This window comes from Neoarius graeffei, chromosome 7, assembly GCF_027579695.1.
Source record: "Neoarius graeffei isolate fNeoGra1 chromosome 7, fNeoGra1.pri, whole genome shotgun sequence".
Taxonomy (NCBI): domain Eukaryota; kingdom Metazoa; phylum Chordata; class Actinopteri; order Siluriformes; family Ariidae; genus Neoarius; species Neoarius graeffei.
The window spans coordinates 5,394,991-5,417,019 of NC_083575.1; the positions used below are offsets into that span (position 1 = coordinate 5,394,991).

The following is a 22,029-nucleotide window of genomic DNA, read 5'->3' on the forward strand; positions in this document are numbered from 1 at the left end:
CAAAAACCCGCCACGCTCATTTTTGATTGGCTTGTCTTGCTCTTGACGTCACGTATGAGGCCGAATATCCATCTTTCTTGCACGGTGATTGGTGCGCCGTGTAAACATGGGCGGTGCCTGAAAGCAAATGGCTTCGTCTCGGAGTGCTAGTTCTTGCTAACTGTTGAGTTTGGGATTGATCGCACGCACCGTCCTTGTAGTACAGAGAGAAGATTCAAATTCGTGCGCAAACATGTCTGAAGGAAAGTATTTTGTTGGTGACAGCAGCGGCCACAGCAGCGTGATCTCCGCCCAGCTGAGGGACCTGGAGGAGGAGGAGGCGGAGGAGGCCCTGGAGCCCAGTGTGGACTACGGGAAGTGCTGCGTTTTTCACTGCGCTCATTCCCACTGTAACCTGGTGCTGGGAGACTCGTTAGGGGTCTGCGGGGAGGTCAAGAGTCTCAAGGCCATTATTTGTCTCAGTAAGCACATTTTTAAAGATGAATTCATCATTAATAGCTCATGACTCCTGAGGTTTCCACTCGAATACACTGGACATGGACAGACTGTGTGTACATCCCATAATATGCACATTTTTCATATTGATATTCATCTGCAGAAATCAGCAAGGATGTCCGAGTGAGAGGAAGGCTTGAGATGAGTAAGGAGGGTCATCTTAAACTTTGGTGAGTGGCTGCACACTACTAACAAAATATCCCATTTTTATTGTGTATTATATTACAATCCCGTTGGTTCCTTCTTGGAGGTTATTTGATCCCCGGAAACCTGCATTAAGGATCGCAAATCTTCCAAATGGACATTTAAATGGACGCAACCATGACCTGAAGGTTCGAGAAGCAGCCTGAGGCCCAAAGGGTCGCCGGTTCGATTCCTGAGAAAATGTGAGGGGAGTTGAGTGATTGAACACTTTCCCCTCCCTCTGTATCATGGCTGAAGTGCCCTTGAGCAAGGCATCTAACCCCTAACCGCTGCACACTGCTCTGAGTATCTGTGTGTACAATACCCTGGTGAAAAACCTCACAGGATCTTTAAAGGAACAGTCCACCGTACTTCCATAATGAAATATGCTCTTATCTGAATTGAGACGAGCTGCTCCGTACCTGTCCGAGCTTTGCGCGACCTCCCAGTCAGGCCAAGTTTACATTAGACCGTATCTGTCTCGTTTTCTTCGTGGATGCACTGTCCGTTTACATTAAACCGCCTGGAAACGCCGGGAAACAGGAATCCGCCAGGGTCCACGTATTCAATCCAGATCGTGTCAGCTCCGGTGCTGTGTAAACATTGAGATACGCGGATACGCTGTGCTGAGCTCTAGCTGGTGTCGTCATTGGACAACGTCACTGTGACATCCACCTTCCTGATTCGCTGGCGTTGGTCATGTGACGCGACTGCTGAAAAACGGCGCGGACTTCCGCCTTGTATCACCTTTCATTAAAGAGTATAAAAGTATGAAAATACTGCAAATACTGATGCAAATACTGCCCATTGTGTAGTTATGATGGTCTTTAGGCTTGCCATCCTTCCACTTGCAAGTGGTAAGTGATGTGCGCTGGGATCACACACACAGCGGCTCAGTCCCGAATCGTGGCTCGTGCACTTCACTCGCGCGCTGTGTGAGCTGCGCAGGGCCGGAGTGCGCACCCTCCAGAGGGCACTCGCTGTTCAGGGCGGAGTGATTTGGAGCACAGGATGCCTGCGGAGCCGAGCGTATCCATGTATTGGTGTTGCTGTGTGCACACTAATCGTTTTAAAAACGTTAATCTGATGATCCGCTGATACGGTCTAATGTAAACATGGGCGCAGTCAGACGCGCTGTCACTCCTGTTAGCAATGTAGCTAGGCTCAGTATGGCCAATGGTATTTTTTGGGGCTGTAGTTAGATGCAACCAAACTCTTCCGCGTTTTTCCTGTTTATATGACCAGTGATATGAAACAAGTTCAGTTACACAAATTGAAACGTAGCGATTTTCTATGCTATGGAAAGTGCGCACTATAATGACAGGCGTACTAACACCTTCTGCGCGCTTCGGCAGCGCATTGATATCTGAGCTCCGTATCAATGCGCTGCCGAAGCGCGCAGAAGGTGTTAGTACGCCTGTCATTATAGTGCGGACTTTCCATAGCATAGAAAATCGCTACGTTTCAATTTGTGTAACTGAACTTGTTTCATGTCACTGGTCATATAAACCTATGTAAACAGGAAAAACGCGGAAGAGTTTGGTCGCATCTAACTACAGCCCCAAAAAATACCATTGGCCATACTGAGCCTAGCTACATTGCTAACAGGAGTGACAGCGCGTCTGACTGACTGGGAGGTCACGCAAAGCTCGGACAGGTACGGAGCAGCTCGTCTCAATTCAGATAAGAGCATATTTCATTATGGAAGTACGGTGGACTGTTCCTTTAAGGATCCATGAGGCTTGTCAAAAACCTGACAAAGATAGAATAGAATAGAATGCTTTTATTGTCACTATACACATGTACAATGAGATTAAAGCATCTCCAATAACAGTGCAAACAGCGTGGAGAGAGAGAGAGAGAGAAAGGGGGGGTGTAAGGTGCACAGTCTGAGGTGTATGTGTTGTGTTATATATTATGGAGTGAGGTATTGCACAGAGACAGTCACATTATAAATTATTGCACGAGAGAGTCACATAAGATAAAATATTACACATTATGAAGTAATCCTTCAAGATAAGGATCTTTATCGGATCCTTAAAGCAGCCTTTCTCAACTGGGGTGCCGTCAAAAAATTATATATTCTCATCTCATTATCTCTAGCCGCTTTATCCTTCTACAGGGTCGCAAGCAAGCTGGAGCCTATCCCAGCTGACTACAGGCGAAAGGCGGGTGTGGCAGCGGGGGCGTGGTCAAGCGCCGGTCTGTGACAGGAGGGCGGAGTTGGGGAAGGTAAGTGGCAGAATCGCTTCACCTGAGTGTGATTAACCTATGTTTTGTGTGTGTTCTCCCCAGTAAACCGCGCCCTATTTAAGGAGGGAGAGTGAGAGCAGAGGGGAACTCATCCCCGGACGAGACGCTGGTGTGTGTGTGTGTGTGTGTCTCTCTATTGTGGGAAAATATTGTTAGACTGAAAAGTGTGGCAATAAAGCCTATGTACAAACCTGATCTCTGTCCTGCCGTCCTCTGTGCTCCACCCACTCGTAAGGAACTGCCACAGTCCCCGGAGCGGGTCGCCGCCCCAGACGAGAGTGCCCCCCGGTGTTTAGCCGGGGAGCACCCGGGGAGGGCTTGGAAGCCAGAAGCGAGAGCCCGCTCAGGGGCTCGCCCCCCCGCCTCACCGGGTTAGTGAGGAAACGATAAGAGTAGTGGTATTTCACTGGCGGCGCCCGGCGGAAGCGGGGCCTCCCACTTATTCTACACACCTCATGTCTCTTCACAGTGCCAGACTAGAGTCAAGCTCAACAGGGTCTTCTTTCCCCGCTGATTCTGCCAAGCCCGTTCCCTTGGCTGTGGTTTCGCTAGATAGTAGGTAGGGACAGTGGGAATCTCGTTCATCCATTCATGCGCGTCACTAATTAGATGACGAGGCATTTGGCTACCTTAAGAGAGTCATAGTTACTCCTGCCGTTTACCCGCGCTTCATTGAATTTCTTCACTTTGACATTCAGAGCACTGGGCAGAAATCACATCGCGTCAACACCCGCCGAGAGCCTTCGCGATGCTTTGTTTTAATTAAACAGTCGGATTCCCCTTGTCCGCACCAGTTCTAAGCCGGCTGCTAGGCGCCGGCCAAGGCGCCGCGCCGGGGAGGCCCCCGCCCCGCCGCCTCCCCCCTGCCCCGGAGAGAGGTGGGGGGGAAAGGCGGGAAAGGACGGGGGTCCCGGCGCGGACCATAGCCGGGGAGATCCGCGAGAAGGGCCCGGCGCACGTCCAGAGTCGCCACCGCACCACCGCCCCCACCTCCATCGCGGCACACTGTTGCTGCAGGTGGCCCGGTTCCCCGCAGCGCCAGCAAACCGGCCCAGGCCTCCCCTCTGCAGCTGTGGTTTGAGGGTCACTCACCTGAGGGGGGGGGAGAGACAGACACAGAAGGGAGAAACGGGAGGGCACCACGGGTGCGGCGGGCCGGCTGGGGTGGAGCCGGCCCCCGCCTCCGTGGTGGGGGAATGGGGCGAGGACGGGACACGGGAGGAGGGGGAAGAGAGAGAGAGAGAGAGAGAGAAGATGATGACATCCGTTGTCCTGCCGCCGGGACAGCCGCCAGATGATCCTCCGCCAGTCCTACGGCCTGATCCAGCGACGCCGGGCGGTGGCACTGGACCCACTCCGCGGTTCCGGCAGGTAGGCGGGCGATGAACTGTCCCAGCGCCACCTGGTCGATGATCCCCTCGGCGTCGCGATCTTCGGCCCTCAGCCACCGCCAGCGGGCGTCCCGGAGCTCCTGGCCGAACGCAAACGGGCTGCCGACTTCCTCCATTCGCAGCGCGTGGAAGCACTGGCGCTGCTGCTCCGGCGTACGCCCCACGCGCTGGAGGACAGCCCGGCGAAGGTCGGCGTAGGCCAGCCGGTGGTCGGCGGGGAGCTGTAGTGCGGCTAACTGCGCCTCTCCCGTCAGGAGGGGGAGGAGGCGCGCCGCGCGCTGCTCCATCGGCCACCCCGAGGCTTCAGCGACCTGTTCGAACAACGCGATGAACGCCTCGGGGTCGTCCTGCGGGCCCATCTTAGTCAAGGTGATGGGAGATGGGCCCACGGCCGGGGCGCTGGTGGACCCCGCCGACGCGAGGAGGCGCCGGAACGCCTCTCGGTCTTCCTGTTGAGCCAGCACCAAGGCTTCGAAGCGGCGCTCCTGCTCCTTCCGGAGCGTGACGAGTGCCTGGTGCTGGCTCTGCTGAGCCGTGGCGAGGGCGTGGACCAAGTCTGCGAACGGGGAGGATTCCATGGACTGTGGCAGTTCCTTACGAGTGGGTGGAGCACAGAGGACGGCAGGACAGAGATCAGGTTTGTACATAGGCTTTATTGCCACACTTTTCAGTCTAACAATATTTTCCCACAATAGAGAGACACACACGCACTAGCGTCTCGTCCGGGGATGAGTTCCCCTCTGCTCTCACTCTCCCTCCTTAAATAGGGCGCGGTTTACTGGGGAGAACACACACAAAACATAGGTTAATCACACTCAGGTGAAGCGATTCTGCCACTTACCTTCCCCAACTCCGCCCTCCTGTCACAGACCGGCGCTTGACCACGCCCCCGCTGCCACAGCGGGGTACACCCTGGACAAGTTGCCAGGTCATCACAGGGCTGACACATAGACAACCATTCACACTCACATTCACACCTACGCTCAATTTAGAGTCACCAGTTAACCTAACCTGCATGTCTTTGGACTGTGGGGGAAACCGGAGCACCCAGAGGAAACCCACGCGGACACGGGGAGAACATGCAAACTCCACACAGAAAGGCCCTCGCCGGCCCCGGGACTCGAACCCAGGACCTTCTTGCTGTGAGGCGACAGCGCTAACCACTACACCACCGTGCCGCCCATTATATATTCTAACACTGAAATAAATAAAATGAATTAAAATTCCAAAAAACGATAGTTACACTAATGCAGATCATCGCTGCCTCATGCATCATCAAAATTTGTCTCATGGCCCCCTTTCCCATGGCACAACATCACTGCCGGGGACAGCGTGACTGCGTATATTTTATATGGGGGTGCCTTAAGAATTTGCATACTTCTGAAGGGTGCCGTGACTGAAAAAAGGTTGAGAAACGCTGCCTTAAAGGATCTTAGAAAGATCTTCATATGTAAAATAACTTGTAAAGCTCCTCAAGGATCCTTCTAAGGATCTTGTTAAGATCTTTCTTCGGCTCTTTGAGGATGTGATCAGGATCTTTGTCAAAATCTTCAAAAGATCTTTACAAGGTCCTCCAAGATCCTTTTCAGGATCTTACAAAGATCTTAACTGGAATCCTCAAGGATTTAATCAGGCTGTTGTAAGTATCCTTGTCAAGGTCTTTACAAGATCTTTGTGAGGCTCCTTTAAGATCTTCGAGGATCTAATGAGGATCTTTCAGGTTTTTTTTAATGATCCTAATTCAACGGAATTGGCAAGGATGGGAGGCGGCACGGTGGTGTAGTGGTTAACGCTGTTGCCTCACAGCAAGAAGGTCCAGGTTCGAGCCCCGTGGCCGGCAAGGGCCTTTCTGTGCGGAGTTTGCATGTTCTCCCCGTGTCCACGTGGGTTTCCTCTGGGCGCTCCAGTTTCCCCCACAGTCCAAAGACATGCAGGTTAGGTTAACTGGTGACTCTAAATTGACCGTAGGTGTGAATGGTTGTCTGTGTCTATGTGTCAGCCCTGTGATGACCTGGCGACTTGTCCAGGGTGTACCCCGCCTTTCGCCCGTAGTCAGCTTGGATAGGCTCCAGCTTGCCTGCGACCCTGTAGAACAGGATAAAGCGGCTAGAGATAATGAGATGAGATGAGATGGCAAGGATGGAAATAGATTGAAACTGACATAATTATGATTCATAAGAATTGGAAAATGATATACCACGGCCTCCTGAATAGCCAACATCTTAAAAGGATCTTTGAAAGAATCTTTTCATGATTTTCAAGGTTTCAAAGATCTTGAAAGGATCTCTTGAGTCAGTCAGTTGACTTATTCGACTGGAAATGTCAGTGTACAGTATATGTTATAATTGCATAAATAAAGAATTGTTTTGTTTGGAATTGAATGTTTTTTTTTTTAAAGATTATTGTAGATCTTGTCAAGAATTCGAAAGATTCTTGAAGACCTTGAAAAGAACTTGTAGATCCTTGAAGATCTTGGCAAGAAGTTAAAAGATCCTCGAAGATCTTTTGAGGATCTTTGTTGAGCTCCTCAACAGGATCCGCAAAGACCCTCACAAAGAACTTCACGGATCCTTGAAGATCCTTGAAAGATTTTCACCAGGATAATACAATAATCTTTATTTGGTTCCCAAAATGGGGTTTTCATACCTAATTTACAAGTGCTGTAAAAATATAAATAATTAATTACAAATAATATAGAATAAATGAAAATATTTGAAGGAGATATCGAGAGGAGTTATCAAAACCTAATAACGCTACGTTCACACTGCAAGGCTTAATGCTCAATTCCGATTTTTTTTGTGAAATCCGATTTTTTTGTGAGGTTGTTCACATTAACAAATATATGCGACTTGTATGTGATCCTCAGTATGTACGAAAAGCGACCTAAAAGTGTTCCGCATGCGCATTGCAGGATACGACGACGTCACACGCAGTGAGCATGGCCAGTGTTTACGGAAGTAAAACCGCCCGGTTGTGGTATGACCCATCCAATCTAGCTTGAATAGCTGTATCCCCCCAAATGGAAATCAGCTCCCTAACCTCTGCGTCCTTCCATTGAGAAGATTCAGAACCTTCACAGCCCGAAGCGTCCCTCGCATTGATGTCATGCGCAGGGGCGCAGATACGTTTTTTGAACTGGGGGGGGGACAAAAAACTGGGGGGGGGACAAAGCTGCCAGCAAACCAACCCCAACCCCGATATGCCTGTCAAACTTGTTGTGGGTTACCATAGCAACCAAGCTTGAGCTCGCAACCTGTGCAGTCTGCGCAGCTCAACCAACCGAATATCAGTCTTTGTTTTGTTTTATGTGAGTTGTTGCAACTATGTATGTACTGCTGTGCACCTCAATAAACCGAATGGTAATTAGTCTTTTGATTTTTCCGTGAGGTTTGCCTTATGCAAAGAAAGACAGCATAGACGTTTTTTCCTCCCTATAAGTGGGGGGGACAGAGCGAGGTGAATTTAAATCTGGGTGGGACTCGTCTATCTCGTTCTATCTGCGCCCGTGATTATGCGCCATGTTGTTGTAACTTTTTTTGAGAGACCCGCCGCCTACTTCAGCGCAGAATAGTGACGTTTGTGGCTTGTTGATGACGTGTAAGTCGGATGAATGCGACCTGGCGGTTCAGACTGAAGTCGCATATGAAAAGAGCGGATAGGAATCGGAATTAGGACCACATATCCAAACGGCCTGGGTCGGATTTGAAAAAAATCGGATCTGTGTCGTTCATATTGTCAATAAAAGATCGGATACAGGTCACATATGGGCGAAAAGATCGGATTTGAGTCACTTCAGCCTGCACTGTGAACGTAGCCTATGAGTCCTATTTACAAATGTTCTCATTAAACTGAGCAGAACTAGGTGTGCAACCACCTCTCAAAGTAATGCAAATTACGTTTAAGTTACGTTTAAAAACGGATACTGATCGTATGTTCACTGCTTCAGATGGGTGAAATGCAGAGGAGGAGTTTCACTATCCTTGAGTGTACATGTGACAAAGGCTTCTTCTTCTAAATCTAGCTCAAATCACATGCACTCGATACACACCTGTTTCAGGTGAGAACTTCCTGTCTGGTTTGGATACAGGTGTGTTTTGTTTTATTTGAATGAAAACGGTTCTGATACATCGTTGTACAAGACTGTGGAATCAGATTTGTAAGATTGTACTGCCCACCTGTTGCTAAGCAACAGTCGCATTACACCAGGTGAGTTTGAATCGTAAAAACACTCAAAAATCAAATTAAAAAAAAAATCTATGTATTCAGGGGGAAAATTTAAAAGATAACAAAACATTATTTATGATTTCTAATTATTACTATTTTTTGTGAAAGTGTTTGTTGCATAGCAACAAACTACTTTGCGGTGGAACTACTTTTTGTGGCAGAAGAATATATATTTTTAAATGTCCTTTTTTTTGTCACGTTTCTTTCTCATGAAAAGCAACAAGTGTTGCCAGGCAAAACAAACCTCGCCCGGAAGCACTTATTTTATACCTATATGTTGATAACGGTAATATCTCAATCATCAGCTGTCAGGTTACAGTCCTCTGAAAATCCATGACGTTGAGTTTGGCATTTCAGAGTCATTCAAGGTCAAAGGTCATGGTGCCAAATGAAAGCCCATATGGCACTTCCTATAAATTGATAAGGGTAAATATCTGTCTACCAGCAACCGTTTAAGTTATAGCCCTCTGAAAATCCATGACCTTGATTTTGACGTTTCAGAGTCACTCAAGATCAAAGATCATGGTGCCAAATGAAAGGCCATATGGGAGTTCCTGTATGCTCATTTGTCTATCGGCAACTGTTTTTGAGTTACAATGGAAAATGTTTTGACCGAAAGGTTGACCTTTCCGGCAATCTTGACCTTCACCTTGACCCGATTACTCCCAAAATTTAATCCGGTATTCTACGGACCATTGTCCACCTACCCCGAAAATTTGAAGCCAATCAGTGCAACCATCTAGATGCTAGATTGTTAACAGACACATACACACAAACAAGGTCAAAGGTCATGGTGACAAATGAAAGCCCATATATGACTTCCTACATGTTGATAATAATAAACCTCTCTCTATCTCTGTTTGAGTGATAATGGAAAATATGCAAATTTTAGCAATGACTGGAACACCCCCCCACACACACACACACACACACATTTGACCCCAACCGCTAAGAAAGCTATGAGAGAGACTTCATCATGTAGCATATCAACGGAAGCAGAATTGAAAGATTAACATTTTGGAATTGGTTTGAAAGTAAATACGATGAATACGAAGGAAGCTATTGTAAAAAAAAAACTATTTTGACCTTTTTGGTGACCTTGACCAGATGACCCTCAAAATATCGGCGGTTCTATTTGAGACCAATGCTCATCTATCCTGAAAGTTTCATGAAGATTGGTCTAGCCATTTTCCTGTAATGTTGCTAACAAACAAAGAAACCCCACCAAAACCAATACCTCGCCCCCTGGTGGTCCCAGGTCAGGTAATAAAACACACAAGTTGCGTTTTATTGTAAATAATGCACATTCGGTTTACTTCGTAAATGGTCATTCGCAGGTCGGAATAACATCCGTTTCACCCTCGGTGTAGTGTACACATGAAGAGTATAACCGCTGGTGTAACCCGGGACATACCTCCATAAAGACAGTCTTATGTTGCCTGGACTTGGAGCTGCTAGCCGTTAGCCTGCGGCCATATTATCTGCCGAGGGAGTTCAGTCACGTGATCACCATCTGTGTTTACATCCCTCCGAGGGCAGACGCAGCTGCTGCATGCGAGAGGATTCACTCTGTCACAGCAAGGCTGCAGACACCGCACCCTGAGGCATTTATGATCATTTCTGGGGCCTTTAATCACGCTACTTTGGACTCTACTTTGGCTGCTTTTTACCAGGCTGTGGACTGTCCAACTAGGAACAACAGGACAATTGACTTGCTGTATGCTAATATGAGGGATGCATACAGAGTCACACCCCTCCCCCAACTAGGGAAGTCTGACCACAACCTGGTTCGTCTATAGCCAAAGTACACCCCCCTGGTTCAAAGGCAGCCTGCAACAACTAGCTCCATCAGGAGGTGGTCCCCTGAAATGGAAGATGCCCTCAGAGACTGCTATGACACCACAGACTGGGATGTGCTGCTTAGCCCACACTGTGAGGACATAGAGGGGCTGACACACTGTCTGACAGATTATCTCAACTTCTGTGCAGACGTGGTTTCCCCCGCTAAGATTGTACAGTGTTACCCTAATAACAAGCCACAGATAACACCGGAAGTCAAAGCTGTCCTCAACAGGAAGAAGGCCGCCTTCAGGGACAGGGAGGCGATGAAAGCAGCACAGCAGGAGGTGAAACGCTGCGTGAGGGAAGCTAAGGACAGCTACAGGAGAAAGGTGGAGCAGAAGCTGAAGGAGAAGAGCATGAGGGAGGTCTGGGAAGGTGTGAAAACCATCACGGGCCACAACACAAAGACCAGAGTCATTGAGGCTACGTTTACATTACGTCGAATCAGCGGATCATCAGATTAACGTTCTTAAAACGATTCGCGTTGACACTAAAACCGTTAGCCGTGCACACAGCAACGCCAATACGCGGATACGCTCGGCTCCGCAGGCATCCTGCGCTCCAAATCACTCCGCCCTGAACAGCGAGTGCCCTCTGGAGGGTGCGCACTCCGGCCCTGCGCAGCTCACACAGCGCGCGAGTGAAGTGAACAAGCCACGATTCGGGACTGAGCCGCTGTGTGTGAGATCCCAGCGCAGATCACTTATTACTTGCAAGTGGAAGGATGGCAAGCCTAAAGACAATCATAACTACACAATGGGCAGTATTTGCATCAGTATTTGCAGTATTTTCATACTTTTATACTCTTTAATGAAAGGTGATACAAGGCGGAAGTCTGCGCCGTTTTTCAGCAGTCGTGTCACATGACCAACGCCAGCGAATCAGGAAGGTGGATGTCACAGTGACGTTGTCCAATGAGACGCCAGCTAGAGCTCAGCACAGCGTATTCGCGTATTCTCAATGTTTACACAGCACCGGAGCTGATACGATCTAGATTGAATACGTGGACGCTGGCGGATTCCCGTTTCCCCGCTTTTTCAGGGGGGTTAATGTAAACGGACAGTGCGTCCGCGAAGAAAACGAGACAGATACGGTCTAGTGTAAACGTAGCCTGAGGGGACAGTGGAGAGGGCGAACGAGTTGAATGACTTCTTCAACCGGTTCAACCAGCCCACGTCCCCCCCACCCTCCCCCTCACTGCAGCCATCTCTCCTTCTTCCTTCAACACCCCTCCCCCCAGTCATTGCAGCAGCCCCCTCCTCCTCCACCTCAACACAGACTCCTCTATGCATTACTGAAGACCAGGTCAGAGGTCAACTGAGGAAGCTTCACCCCAGGAAAGCAGCAGGCCTGGACAAGGTGTGTCCCCAATTACTGAAGACCTGCGCTGCTGAACTGGGTGAACCACTCCAACGCATTTTCAACCTCAGCCTGCAGCTGGGGAGAGTGCCAACCCTCTGGAAGACATCATGCATCGTTCCAGTTCCCAAGAAGAACCGTCCCAGCGAGCTGAATGACTTCCGACTGGTGGCACTCACTTCACATCTGATGAAGACGTTGGAGTGGCTCTTCCTCAGCCTCCTCTGACCCCAGGTGCAACATGCCCAGGACTGTCTGCAGTTTGCATACCGGGCAGGTGTTGGTGTGGAAGACGCCATCCTCTACCTGCTACACCGAGCCCACTCGCATCTGGATAAGGGAAATGGCACAGTGAGGATCCTCTTCTTGGACTTCTCGAGTGCCTTCAACACCATCCAGCCCCTTATGCTTCAAGACAAACTGAACAGGATGCGAGTGGACCCCTGCCTGGTCACCTGGATTTCCAGCTACCTCACCGACAGGCCGCAGTACGTCAGGCTGAAGGACATCATGTCTGATACTGTGATTATCAGCACCAGAGCACCCCAGAGCACGGTGCTGGCCCCTCTTCTCTTCACCGTGTACAACGCGGACTTCTGCTACAACTCAGAGCTGTGTCACATTCAGAAGTTTGCCGATGACACAGCCATCGTGGGGTGTATCAGGGACGACAGAGAGGAGGAGTATAGGAGCCTGGTGAGGGACTTTGCCATTTGGTGCAACAGGAACCATCTGCAGCTCAACACCTCGAAGACCAAGGAGCTGGTCATTGACTTTGGGAGGTTAAGACCAAGGTCACGACCAGTTCTGATCGAGGGAGTCCAGGTGGAGGCTGTGGATTCCTACAAGTACCTCGGGCTGTGGCTGGACAGCAAGCTGGACTGGACTTGCAACACCAACCACCTGTACAGGAAGGGACAGAGCAGGCTGTATTTCCTGAGGAGGCTGCGGTCCTTTAACACTTGCAGGAAACTCCTGTGGATGTTCTATCAGTCCGTGGTCGCCAGTGTCCTGTTTTACACCGTGGTGTGCTGAGGGGGCAGCACATCCAAGAAGGACACATCCAGACTGGACAAACTGATCAGGCGGGCCAGCTCTGTGGTCGGCATGAAGCTGGACTCTCTGGTGACGGTGGCAGAGAAGACGACTATGGACAAACTACTGAACATCATGGACGATGCCAGTCACCCTCTGCACACCGTCATCAGCAACCAGAGGAGCCTGTTCAGTGACAAAATGCTCCTTCCCAAGTGCAGGACGAACAGACTCAAAACTCCTTTGTCCCTCACGCCATCAGACTGTACAACTCCTCTCTGGGGGGGAGGAGGGGTAACAGGAGGACGGAGGATGGGAAGGAGCAGTAGCCTAGCCTGACAATAAACAATACTGGACAATGTGCAATACCTCTTCCCTATATCTTCTTCTTTTTTATATTTGTATATGCAAATACCTAATTTAATTTATCTAGAAGTTTTTCTCTATTTCTATTCTCTGTTTATCCTGTAATGATGCTACTGGAATTTTAATTTCCCTGAGGGAACCCTCCCAAAGGGATCAATAAAGTTCTATCTAATCTAATCTATGAGGAGAAAAAACATGGACAACTCCATGTTCATCTTTTGTGAGCAACATGTGAAGTAGCTCACTGTGACGAGAGAGACACAGTGAACAGTTTTCGTCTTGTTCCTGTTTATTTCACATGGACACACAGCCTTGAATATTCTGTCAAAGTGCATTTAATTGTCTTTAAGTACACTCAAGCAGACAAAACAGCTTGTGGCAGCACAGTTTTTTGGGAACCGTCTACTTGGTAACTCCAGTCAGGATGATTAGCTCAGGATCGTTTCGATCGCTCGTTTGTGTCTGGATTTATTGCAAAGATGCATTACGAAAGCGATTGAGACCGCTATATTTTCCAGCCTCGTTTCTGATTCAGATAATTATTTAACTGTTTTGTTCTGTTCACGTTTTGTCTCCCAGCACTTACAAAGCTTTGGAATGTTCCGGCTGTCGTCGTGTTGTCGGTTTCATGCTCCACTCCACGCCACATCACTTATCCTCTCTGAGGGGCCTCTTCCTCTTGCGGAAAGAAGCCATCAACTGGTGAGAGTCGCTAAACGAAAGGTGTTATTCATTTAATTCAAAACACAAATGCAGAATAACAGCACACCTTCTGAGAAAAATGTGACAATTCGTATTCTTTCAGCTTTTTACTTTTAACGCTTAAAGGAACAGTCCACCGTACTTCCATAATGAAATATGCTCTTATCTGAATTGAGACGAGCTGCTCTGTACCTGTCCGAGCTTTGCGCGACCTCCCATGCAGTCAGATGCGCTGTCACTCCTGTTAGCAATGTAGCTAGGCTCAGTATGGCCAATGGTATTTTTTGGGGCTGTAGTTAGATGCGACCAAACTCTTCCGCGTTTTTCCTGTTTACATAGGTTTATATGACCAGTGATATGAAACAAGTTCAGTTACACAAATTGAAACGTAGCGATTTTCTATGCTATGGAAAGTGCGCACTATAATGACAGGCGTGCTAACACCTTCTGCGCGCTTCGACAGCGCATTGATATCTGAGCTCCGTATCAATGCGCTGCCGAAGCGCGCAGAAGGTGTTAGTACGCCTGTCATTATAGTGCGCACTTTCCATAGCATAGAAAATCGCCACGTTTCAATTTGTGTAACTGAACTTGTTTCATATCACTGGTCATATAAACCTATGTAAACAGGAAAAACGCGGAAGAGTTTGGTCGCATCTAACTACAGCCCCAAAAAATACCATTGGCCATACTGAGCCTAGCTACATTGCTAACAGGAGTGACAGCGCATCTGACTGCGTCTGACTGACTGGGAGGTCGCGCAAAGCTCGGAGAGGTACGGAGCAGCTCGTCTCAATTCAGATAAGAGCATATTTCATTATGGAAGTACGGTGGACTGTTCCTTTAACCGTGCAAGCTAACTTCTTAAACATAGGGGTGTTCACACGGCAACTTTTACTCCGGTGTAGCACCGGGGCTGCCCCGGTAGAGCGTTCACACGGTACAAAGTTATACCGGTGTAGCTCCTGAAAGCTGCTTAAACCGGTGCAAATCTAACCCTGCTCGGGAGGTGGTTTAAGAAATTTACTCCTGAGTAAATGCTAGTTTACGGGGCAGCACCGATATAAACTGGGATGTCTGAACGCTACAGGGGTAGACTCGCTACACGTGAGGAGAGTTGATTACATACGGGCATTGCATACGTGTCTTCGTCCACGTTGTTTTCCCGGCGCTTGGTGATGCCATGACAACCGTCCACATGGCCATGAACGACACGAAGTCGTCGATTTGTTGCCGAATGAATTGTAGAATGCGTTGTTTTCGTGCTCTCTTGTACTTGCACAACCTTTCCTTTCTCTCTTTTACCCTTTTACGGTGTCTGACAGACCACAACATAGAAAGTTTGTCTGGAGAAGTATAAACCATGGTTTTTCGATACATCAATCACAAACAAGGCGGGAAAAGGAAGTACATTTTCACGCATGCGCATATTTCATTTCCGCATTATTACTATCGTATAGCACGGTCGCAAAAACTGCCGTGTGAACGCAAGTGGGGCTGCACCGGTGCTAACACGCTTCTCTCTAGTAAGCAGGTTTGTGACGTGTGAACACTCCACAAAATTTACACCGGTGTAAGATATATCGCAATAAAATACAACGGTGCAGCATCGATGCAAATATGTGCCATGTGAACACCCCTCATGTTTGCTCGCTGCTACTGTCCTACACTGTAGTTGATATTTGGTTTGATAATTGGATATGATGTAATAATTACTTTGTTACTACTAACTTTTTTTGGCTTGTCAGCTTTTTAAAGTAATTCATTGGACTTAGGAGCACCACTGAATTAAATGTGTGGTTGCAACATAAAAATTCTGTTTTCCTGATTTACATCAACTTTTTAAGTTGCAAACATTGTTTTAATGACTTGTTCTGACATAATGTTGCTAAAGTTAATATTTTGTAAAAATTTAGATTCAAATTTCTGCCTTAATTGATTTAAAACAAAATTTGAATTGTCGTAACTTGAAATCGGCTCGAGTTCGAGATTTCAAGTCCCCTCCCCTCCCCCACCCAACCCACTGAACCTACCTGGACAAATTGTGTTCGAGGACGTTCAGGCTGAACAAATACAATACAGTTTAGACATTTCAAGGTGAGTCTTATTTCATTTACAAATAAACCTGACGAGTGAATTTGGCCGTACTGCTTGGAACTTCGCTACTGTAGTTTTACAAAATGTTGAGAAATGTTTTAAAACTGGAGTTAACAACCTTTTACAGAGTCTACATGTTTGACACTGTGGTTTAATATACATACAGTGCCAGTCAGAAGTTTGGAAACCTTTTAATTCAGTGTGTGGGTTTTTTTTTTCCTTTATTTTTATTAATGAAATCATTTTTGTCTTAAAGCTCGACTGTCTTTCAGATTTTTCAAGTGTAGGTCATAAAAAGAATTTTCTCGACACCCAGTTATTTTTGTTGAATGACTGAAAGCTACTGAATTTGAATCACAGACTTCCAATTTTAGAAAAATAAAACAATGAATGAATTTATCTCCATATGGCCCGAAATTCTCCGCTATTTTTTCCTGCTTCCCCATGACCCAATTCAAGATACTACGTCATGCATCACGTGGTGGGCTTTCCCCGTTCACGCAAGCCGTTGTGGGATACAAATTTGAAACAGGAGAGAAAAATGGAGGATGCGAATGAAACGTGAAAGACCGACTACAGTAAGGCAAAAAAAAAAAAAAATGTGTTTCCGGTTACGTAGATTTCAAAACTAGGGTCGGTAGGCAGGCTTTTTTTTTTTTTTTGAAATTTTTTTTTCAAGATGGCTGCCATAACCTATATTTAGACAGGAATAATTTCACAAAATATAATGAATTTCTTTGCAGGTCACCTGAGTTACCACCTTCTGATGAATCTGATGCAGCATGAGACACCTTTGAACATGAATTTTTCTGTAAATATAACAGCTCAATACACCATGAGAGAGAGAGAGCAGCCCCGCCCCTCTCTGCTCCCTGAGTGCAGCTCGTCGCCTTGGTAACGGTGCAGGGAAAAGACACAACGCTGATTTACACGGAAACGAAAGGAGTTATTCACAAAATTCTTTCACATTGAGTGCTACAAGGCTCCCATGAACACATGAATGTAATTTTTTTTTGTCCCTAGTGTAAAAAATGTGGACACGAGAGCGAGTTAAAAACAAGTGACTTTTCTGATTTTGCAGTAAAAGCGCTGCCACGTTTATAATGGGAGTCTATGGGAGAGCGCGGCTGTCCTCTCCTTACTTTCAGGCTTCTCATTCAAAAACTGTAAATCCTATCGCTCAGGTAGACACTTGTCTTGATTCACACAATGTGTGACTACAACTTTTGAGAAAATTGTGTGTGTAGAGTGAAAAGTGTGGCTGAGAAATGAGTTTAAATGAGAAAGTTAGAGCTTTTTTTTCAGGCTGCCTACACTCTAAACTCCTGAGCTGCACTGGTGTGTAACGCCATAGACACCCATTATAAAGCCTGAATTTCTCCAGATGTGCTCATGGTGTTTGATCTGTGACTGATCAAAAAGTATAGAACCTAGCAAAAAAGTTGAATGCCAGATCCACACAGGAGAATTTTGTCTCCGTTTTAAAGTTTGAATCATGTCTCTAGGTGAAAGACAAAATAAGCGTCATCTCTGCTTCTGTTCCCTCCGACGGCCCCGACACACTACTGCCTCCACCGAGTGCGCGCGCACACACCGCATGTCGGGGCCGCGGATGAGTTACTCTCCCCTGATCAACGAAGTCGGCGGGGAATTTGTGGTTATTATCGGTACAAACAGTGCGAATCACAACTTAAATGAGTGCGGTTCAGTTTGACATTACTGTCAGTCCGTTAGATAAACATTTAATTTTATTAAAATCGAAAATTAATATTTAGAGCCTGTGGGCTACAAAAATAAGTCATTAAAGTAGCCGGCTGGACTTAATTGTGTAGTCGGCTGTATGGCCGGCAGCCGGCGCTTGTGGAAAGCCCTGATTTTCCCAGCGAGTGACAAAAACTTCCGGTTCACGCGGTTGGGTTATATGTAAAAGTCGCGACTGGGAAAAAAATGAAAAAACCGTTTAGGGTTGGGCGGTACGGATTAGGGTCGGTTGGGTAACCGGAAACACACACACTTTTTTTTGGCCTAACTGAAAGAAAGCGAGAAGAAAAGATGTTATGTTCTATACGAAGGAAAGGAAACGCAGGACCAAACTAATAAATATGGGCGCTCAGCGAGCACCTCGGTGTGATCAGCTGTTCGTTTAGCGACAGAATGATGGAACTGTCAGTGCACGCTCAAAGGGAAACCTGCACGTGCGCACACACATGGACTTCCTCTGTCTGCCTGACTGCGCGAAGCGAGCGATTTCATGCACATTAAATAATGATTTAATCCCCTCAAATTAAATAACTTCCCAGCCACAGAATGGCCTGATATTTTGAGATATTACAGAAATAAACATATCACAATGACCACATTTCAGACGGAACTAAATTTCACCGATTTCATGAAATCGAAAGGCCGTCTAGCTTTAAAGTAACGATGGATGTCGTTTCTCTTTACTTAGTTGAGCAGTTCTTGATATAATACTGCATGGATTACTACAGTTGTGTAAAAGAGCAATTTTTTTAAAGAGTATGTTTATTATTTAATGTTTGATGTCAAACGCATTAAGAAGGCAAGAAACTCGTCCACTAATTACCTTCTGATGAGTTAATTGAAAAGTATTCCAGGTGACTCCCTCATGAAGCTGGTGAAGATAACGCCAATAGTGTACAAAGCAAAGCGTCATCAAGAGAAATGCTGGATGCTTTATTTTCGAATCTGAAATATTAAGCACTTTTTTTTTAGCACAATTCTATACATGTTCCAGATGTTATTTCATAGTGTTGATGTCTTCAATATTGTTGTACCATGTTGAAAAGAGTCCAAATACAGAAAATCCTCTGACTGAGGACAGTGGGGTGTATAAACTTTTTGACTGGTACTGTCAAAGCCAAGCTTCTAACTTGGCTTTAATTATCATAATTGAGGGTGCTTACTACTGAAACTTCGAATACAGTACAGCCGATTTATTTAAGCCTGTGGCGTTTTAAGATTTCATTATCGTGTTCAAATACGCAACTGCAGTTCAAAATAAAGAAAAAGCTCATTGCAAACATTGTGATTGAACGGATTAATTTCTTAGAAGTTGACATGAAGAAAAAGTGAAAAAGCACTGAAAAAAATCTCAGCTGATTTTTTTTTTTTTAAATGGATGTCAGCTTGTTTTTATAATTATGGTAATTCAGCACTTAACAATTAGATTCCTTTTCAATAACGTGGAAAAAAATTTGGATCAACTTCATCTTTCTGCAAAAACTTGTTGATGCAACAAATTCTGCAGTAAGTGGTGTTTAAAAATACCTCGGATTGTCGAGGAGAATTCATCGGTTGAACGTGATTTCATGAGAAGTTTTCATAACTCAAAGACTCATGGAAACTGCCGCGTTAACTTTTTGTTGTTGAGCAGTGAAGGATGGCATTTTCCTCCAGTTGTTGGCGGTTTTTCTTTTTCACCAATTATCAGAACGCTGTTTTGTTTTTTCCCCCTCAGCTACATGCTAAAAAGCTGTGCTGTCGTGAAAGCTTCCAAACTCAGCTTTGAACACAGACTGCTGGAACAGGGCATCAGTGAGGTGAGGAGGAACGGGCTGAGGTTTTGCATGGTTGTAATGTTTCCTGAAGAAACACGATGATGTCAGAACGGCCTGAGTGAAGTTCTGCTCCAGGTAAACATCTCGTACGGATTGTCTGTGCAGGTGAACCAGGTCCTGGAAGCTCAGCTGAAGCGTGTGACCCTTCTGAAGGAAGCGTTGGACGAGAGCAGGTCGGAACACGGACAGCTTCATGTGTCCTCCAGCGTCTCCGATTAGCGTCTGATTGTTGTTCACAAAGTTCCTGGAACATGTTCATGCTGGTATAATTGTGTCTGACTTGTGGTTGGGTTGATGGTCTTAGTTTAAAAAAAAGTATTTTCTTGACGTTATTGTCCGTTAAATAAAATGTATTCAGTGTTTCAGTTAGAGCCTTTTTGTCAGTACTTTCCATGTGCTGGATAAATACGAAGTGATAAGGCATTGATTCAAGAAACTAAGAGTCTAAGCATCAGGTAAGAAAAGGATGTACAGTGTCTAGTGAAAGTATTCATCCCCCTTGGTGTTCGTCCTGTTTTGTCGCATTACAAGCTGGAATTAAAATGGATTCTTGGATGATTTAACACAATTTGATTTACACAACACGCCGACCACTTTAAAGGCGCACATTGTTGTTTTTATTGTGACACAAACAATAATTAAGATAAAAAAACAAATATGGAGTGTGCATAGGTATTCACCCCTTAAATAAGAGCTGCTCCAACCAATTCATTGCATAAATCACATTAGTTGATTAAGATCCGCCTGTGTGCAATCAAAGTGTCACATGATGTCTGTATAAATCAGCCTGTTCTGGAAGGACCCTGACTCTGCTGCACTATTAAGCAAGCAACATGAGAACCAAGGAGCCTCCAACCAGGTCAGAGACAAAGTTGTGGAGAAGTATAGATCAGGGTTGGGTTATAAAAAAAAAAAAATCCCAGGGAGCACGATTAAATCTGTTCTAGTAAAACTGGAAAGAATACGTCACCGCTACAAACCTGACGAGAAGTCCGCCCACTGAAACTCAAAGACTGGGCAAGGAGGGCATTAATCAGAGATGCAACAAAAACACCAACAATAATGCTGAGGGAGCTGCAAAGATGGGAGTATCTGTCCATAGGACCACTTTAAGCCATACACTTCACAGAGTGGGGCTTTATGGAAGAGTAACCAGAAAAAAAAAGCCATTGCTGAAGAAAACACGTTTGGAGTTTGTCTAACAGCATGTGGCAGACTCCCCAGACACATGGAAGAGGATTCTCTGGTCAAATGAGACAAAAATTGAACTTTTTGGCCATCCTGGGAAATGCCATGTGTGGCGCAAACCCAACACCCTGAGAACACCATTCCTACAGTGAAGCATGGTGGTGGCAGCATCATGCTGTGGGGATATTTTTCATCTGCAGGGACAGGAAAGCTGGTTGGCACTACAGACAGGGCAATTCTGGAGGAAAACCTGTTTAAGTCAGCCAGAGGTTTGAGACTGGGACGAAGGTTCACGGTCAAGGAGGACAATCACCCTAAACATACTGCTAATGCTACACTGGAGTGGTTTAAAGGGAAACATTTAAATATCTTGGACTGGCCTAATCAAAGCCCAGGCCTCAATCCAATTGAGAATCTGTGGCATAACTTGAAGATTGCTGTACACCAACACAACTTATCTAACCTGAAGGAGTTGGAGCAGTTACACCTTGACGAATGGGCAAAAATCCCAGAGGCTAGATGTGCTAAGCTAATAGAGACACACCCCAAGAGACGTGCAGCCGTAATTGCGGCAAAAGGTGGCTCTATCATCTTTATTATTTGTCACAATAAAAACAATATGCACCTTTAAAGTGGCTGGCGTGTTGTGTAAATCAAATAGTGCCAACCCTCCAAAAATCCATTTTAATTCCAGCTTGTAACGTGACAAAACAGGACAAACACTTTTGCAAGACACTGAATATTAGGACCTGGAATTATTTCTACAGGTGCTTTTATCAGAGCGAAGAGAATAGTTCCAGATGCAGGAATCTACAGTTCATTCATTCATATTATATACACTGTACTGATGTGATGGATTGGGAATGAAATAAAATCCCACAGATGCCCGAGATGATGATAAATTAAAATTCATAAATCGCTTGTAAAACTCATCCTGTATGAATAAGGCTGTCGACTTGACCTCGGAACGTGGTCTATAGATAGTTTTTGTGGTTATCATGCTTCAAGCCTTTTACATGAACTCATGAGTTAATGACCTTTAAAAACAAGTCATCAGGAGAAGACGCATCTCCCTCCACACGAAACCCCACTCCAAATTTTCCAAAAGTTGATTTGGTTGCCATGGAAATACAGAAAAAAATAAAATCACAAACTGTCAAAAAGGCACAACTCTTCTAGTCACTTTACACTGTCAGGTTTCGTGGGGGGGGAATATAGTTTTTGGTTTCTGCTTCAGAAACTAAAATGTTTACGGACAGAGCGATAGCGATATCTCCCCGCATTATATGCGAGGGGGATAACGAGCAAGATGATCA

General features: G+C 46.1%; 1 protein-coding gene across 1 annotated transcript; it reads left to right on the plus strand.

The window, feature by feature from the left end:
* The first annotated feature begins 104 nt into the window (after positions 1–104).
* oip5 (opa interacting protein 5) lies at positions 105–19,890 on the plus strand. The gene is made up of 5 exons (XM_060925206.1): positions 105–461; positions 599–665; positions 13,728–13,850; positions 19,426–19,507; positions 19,631–19,890. The coding sequence occupies exons 1-5, from the start codon at positions 233–235 to the stop codon at positions 19,742–19,744; spliced, it is 615 nt and encodes a 204-aa protein (XP_060781189.1). The 5' UTR covers positions 105–232; the 3' UTR covers positions 19,745–19,890.
* Positions 19,891–22,029: the final 2,139 nt, after the last annotated feature.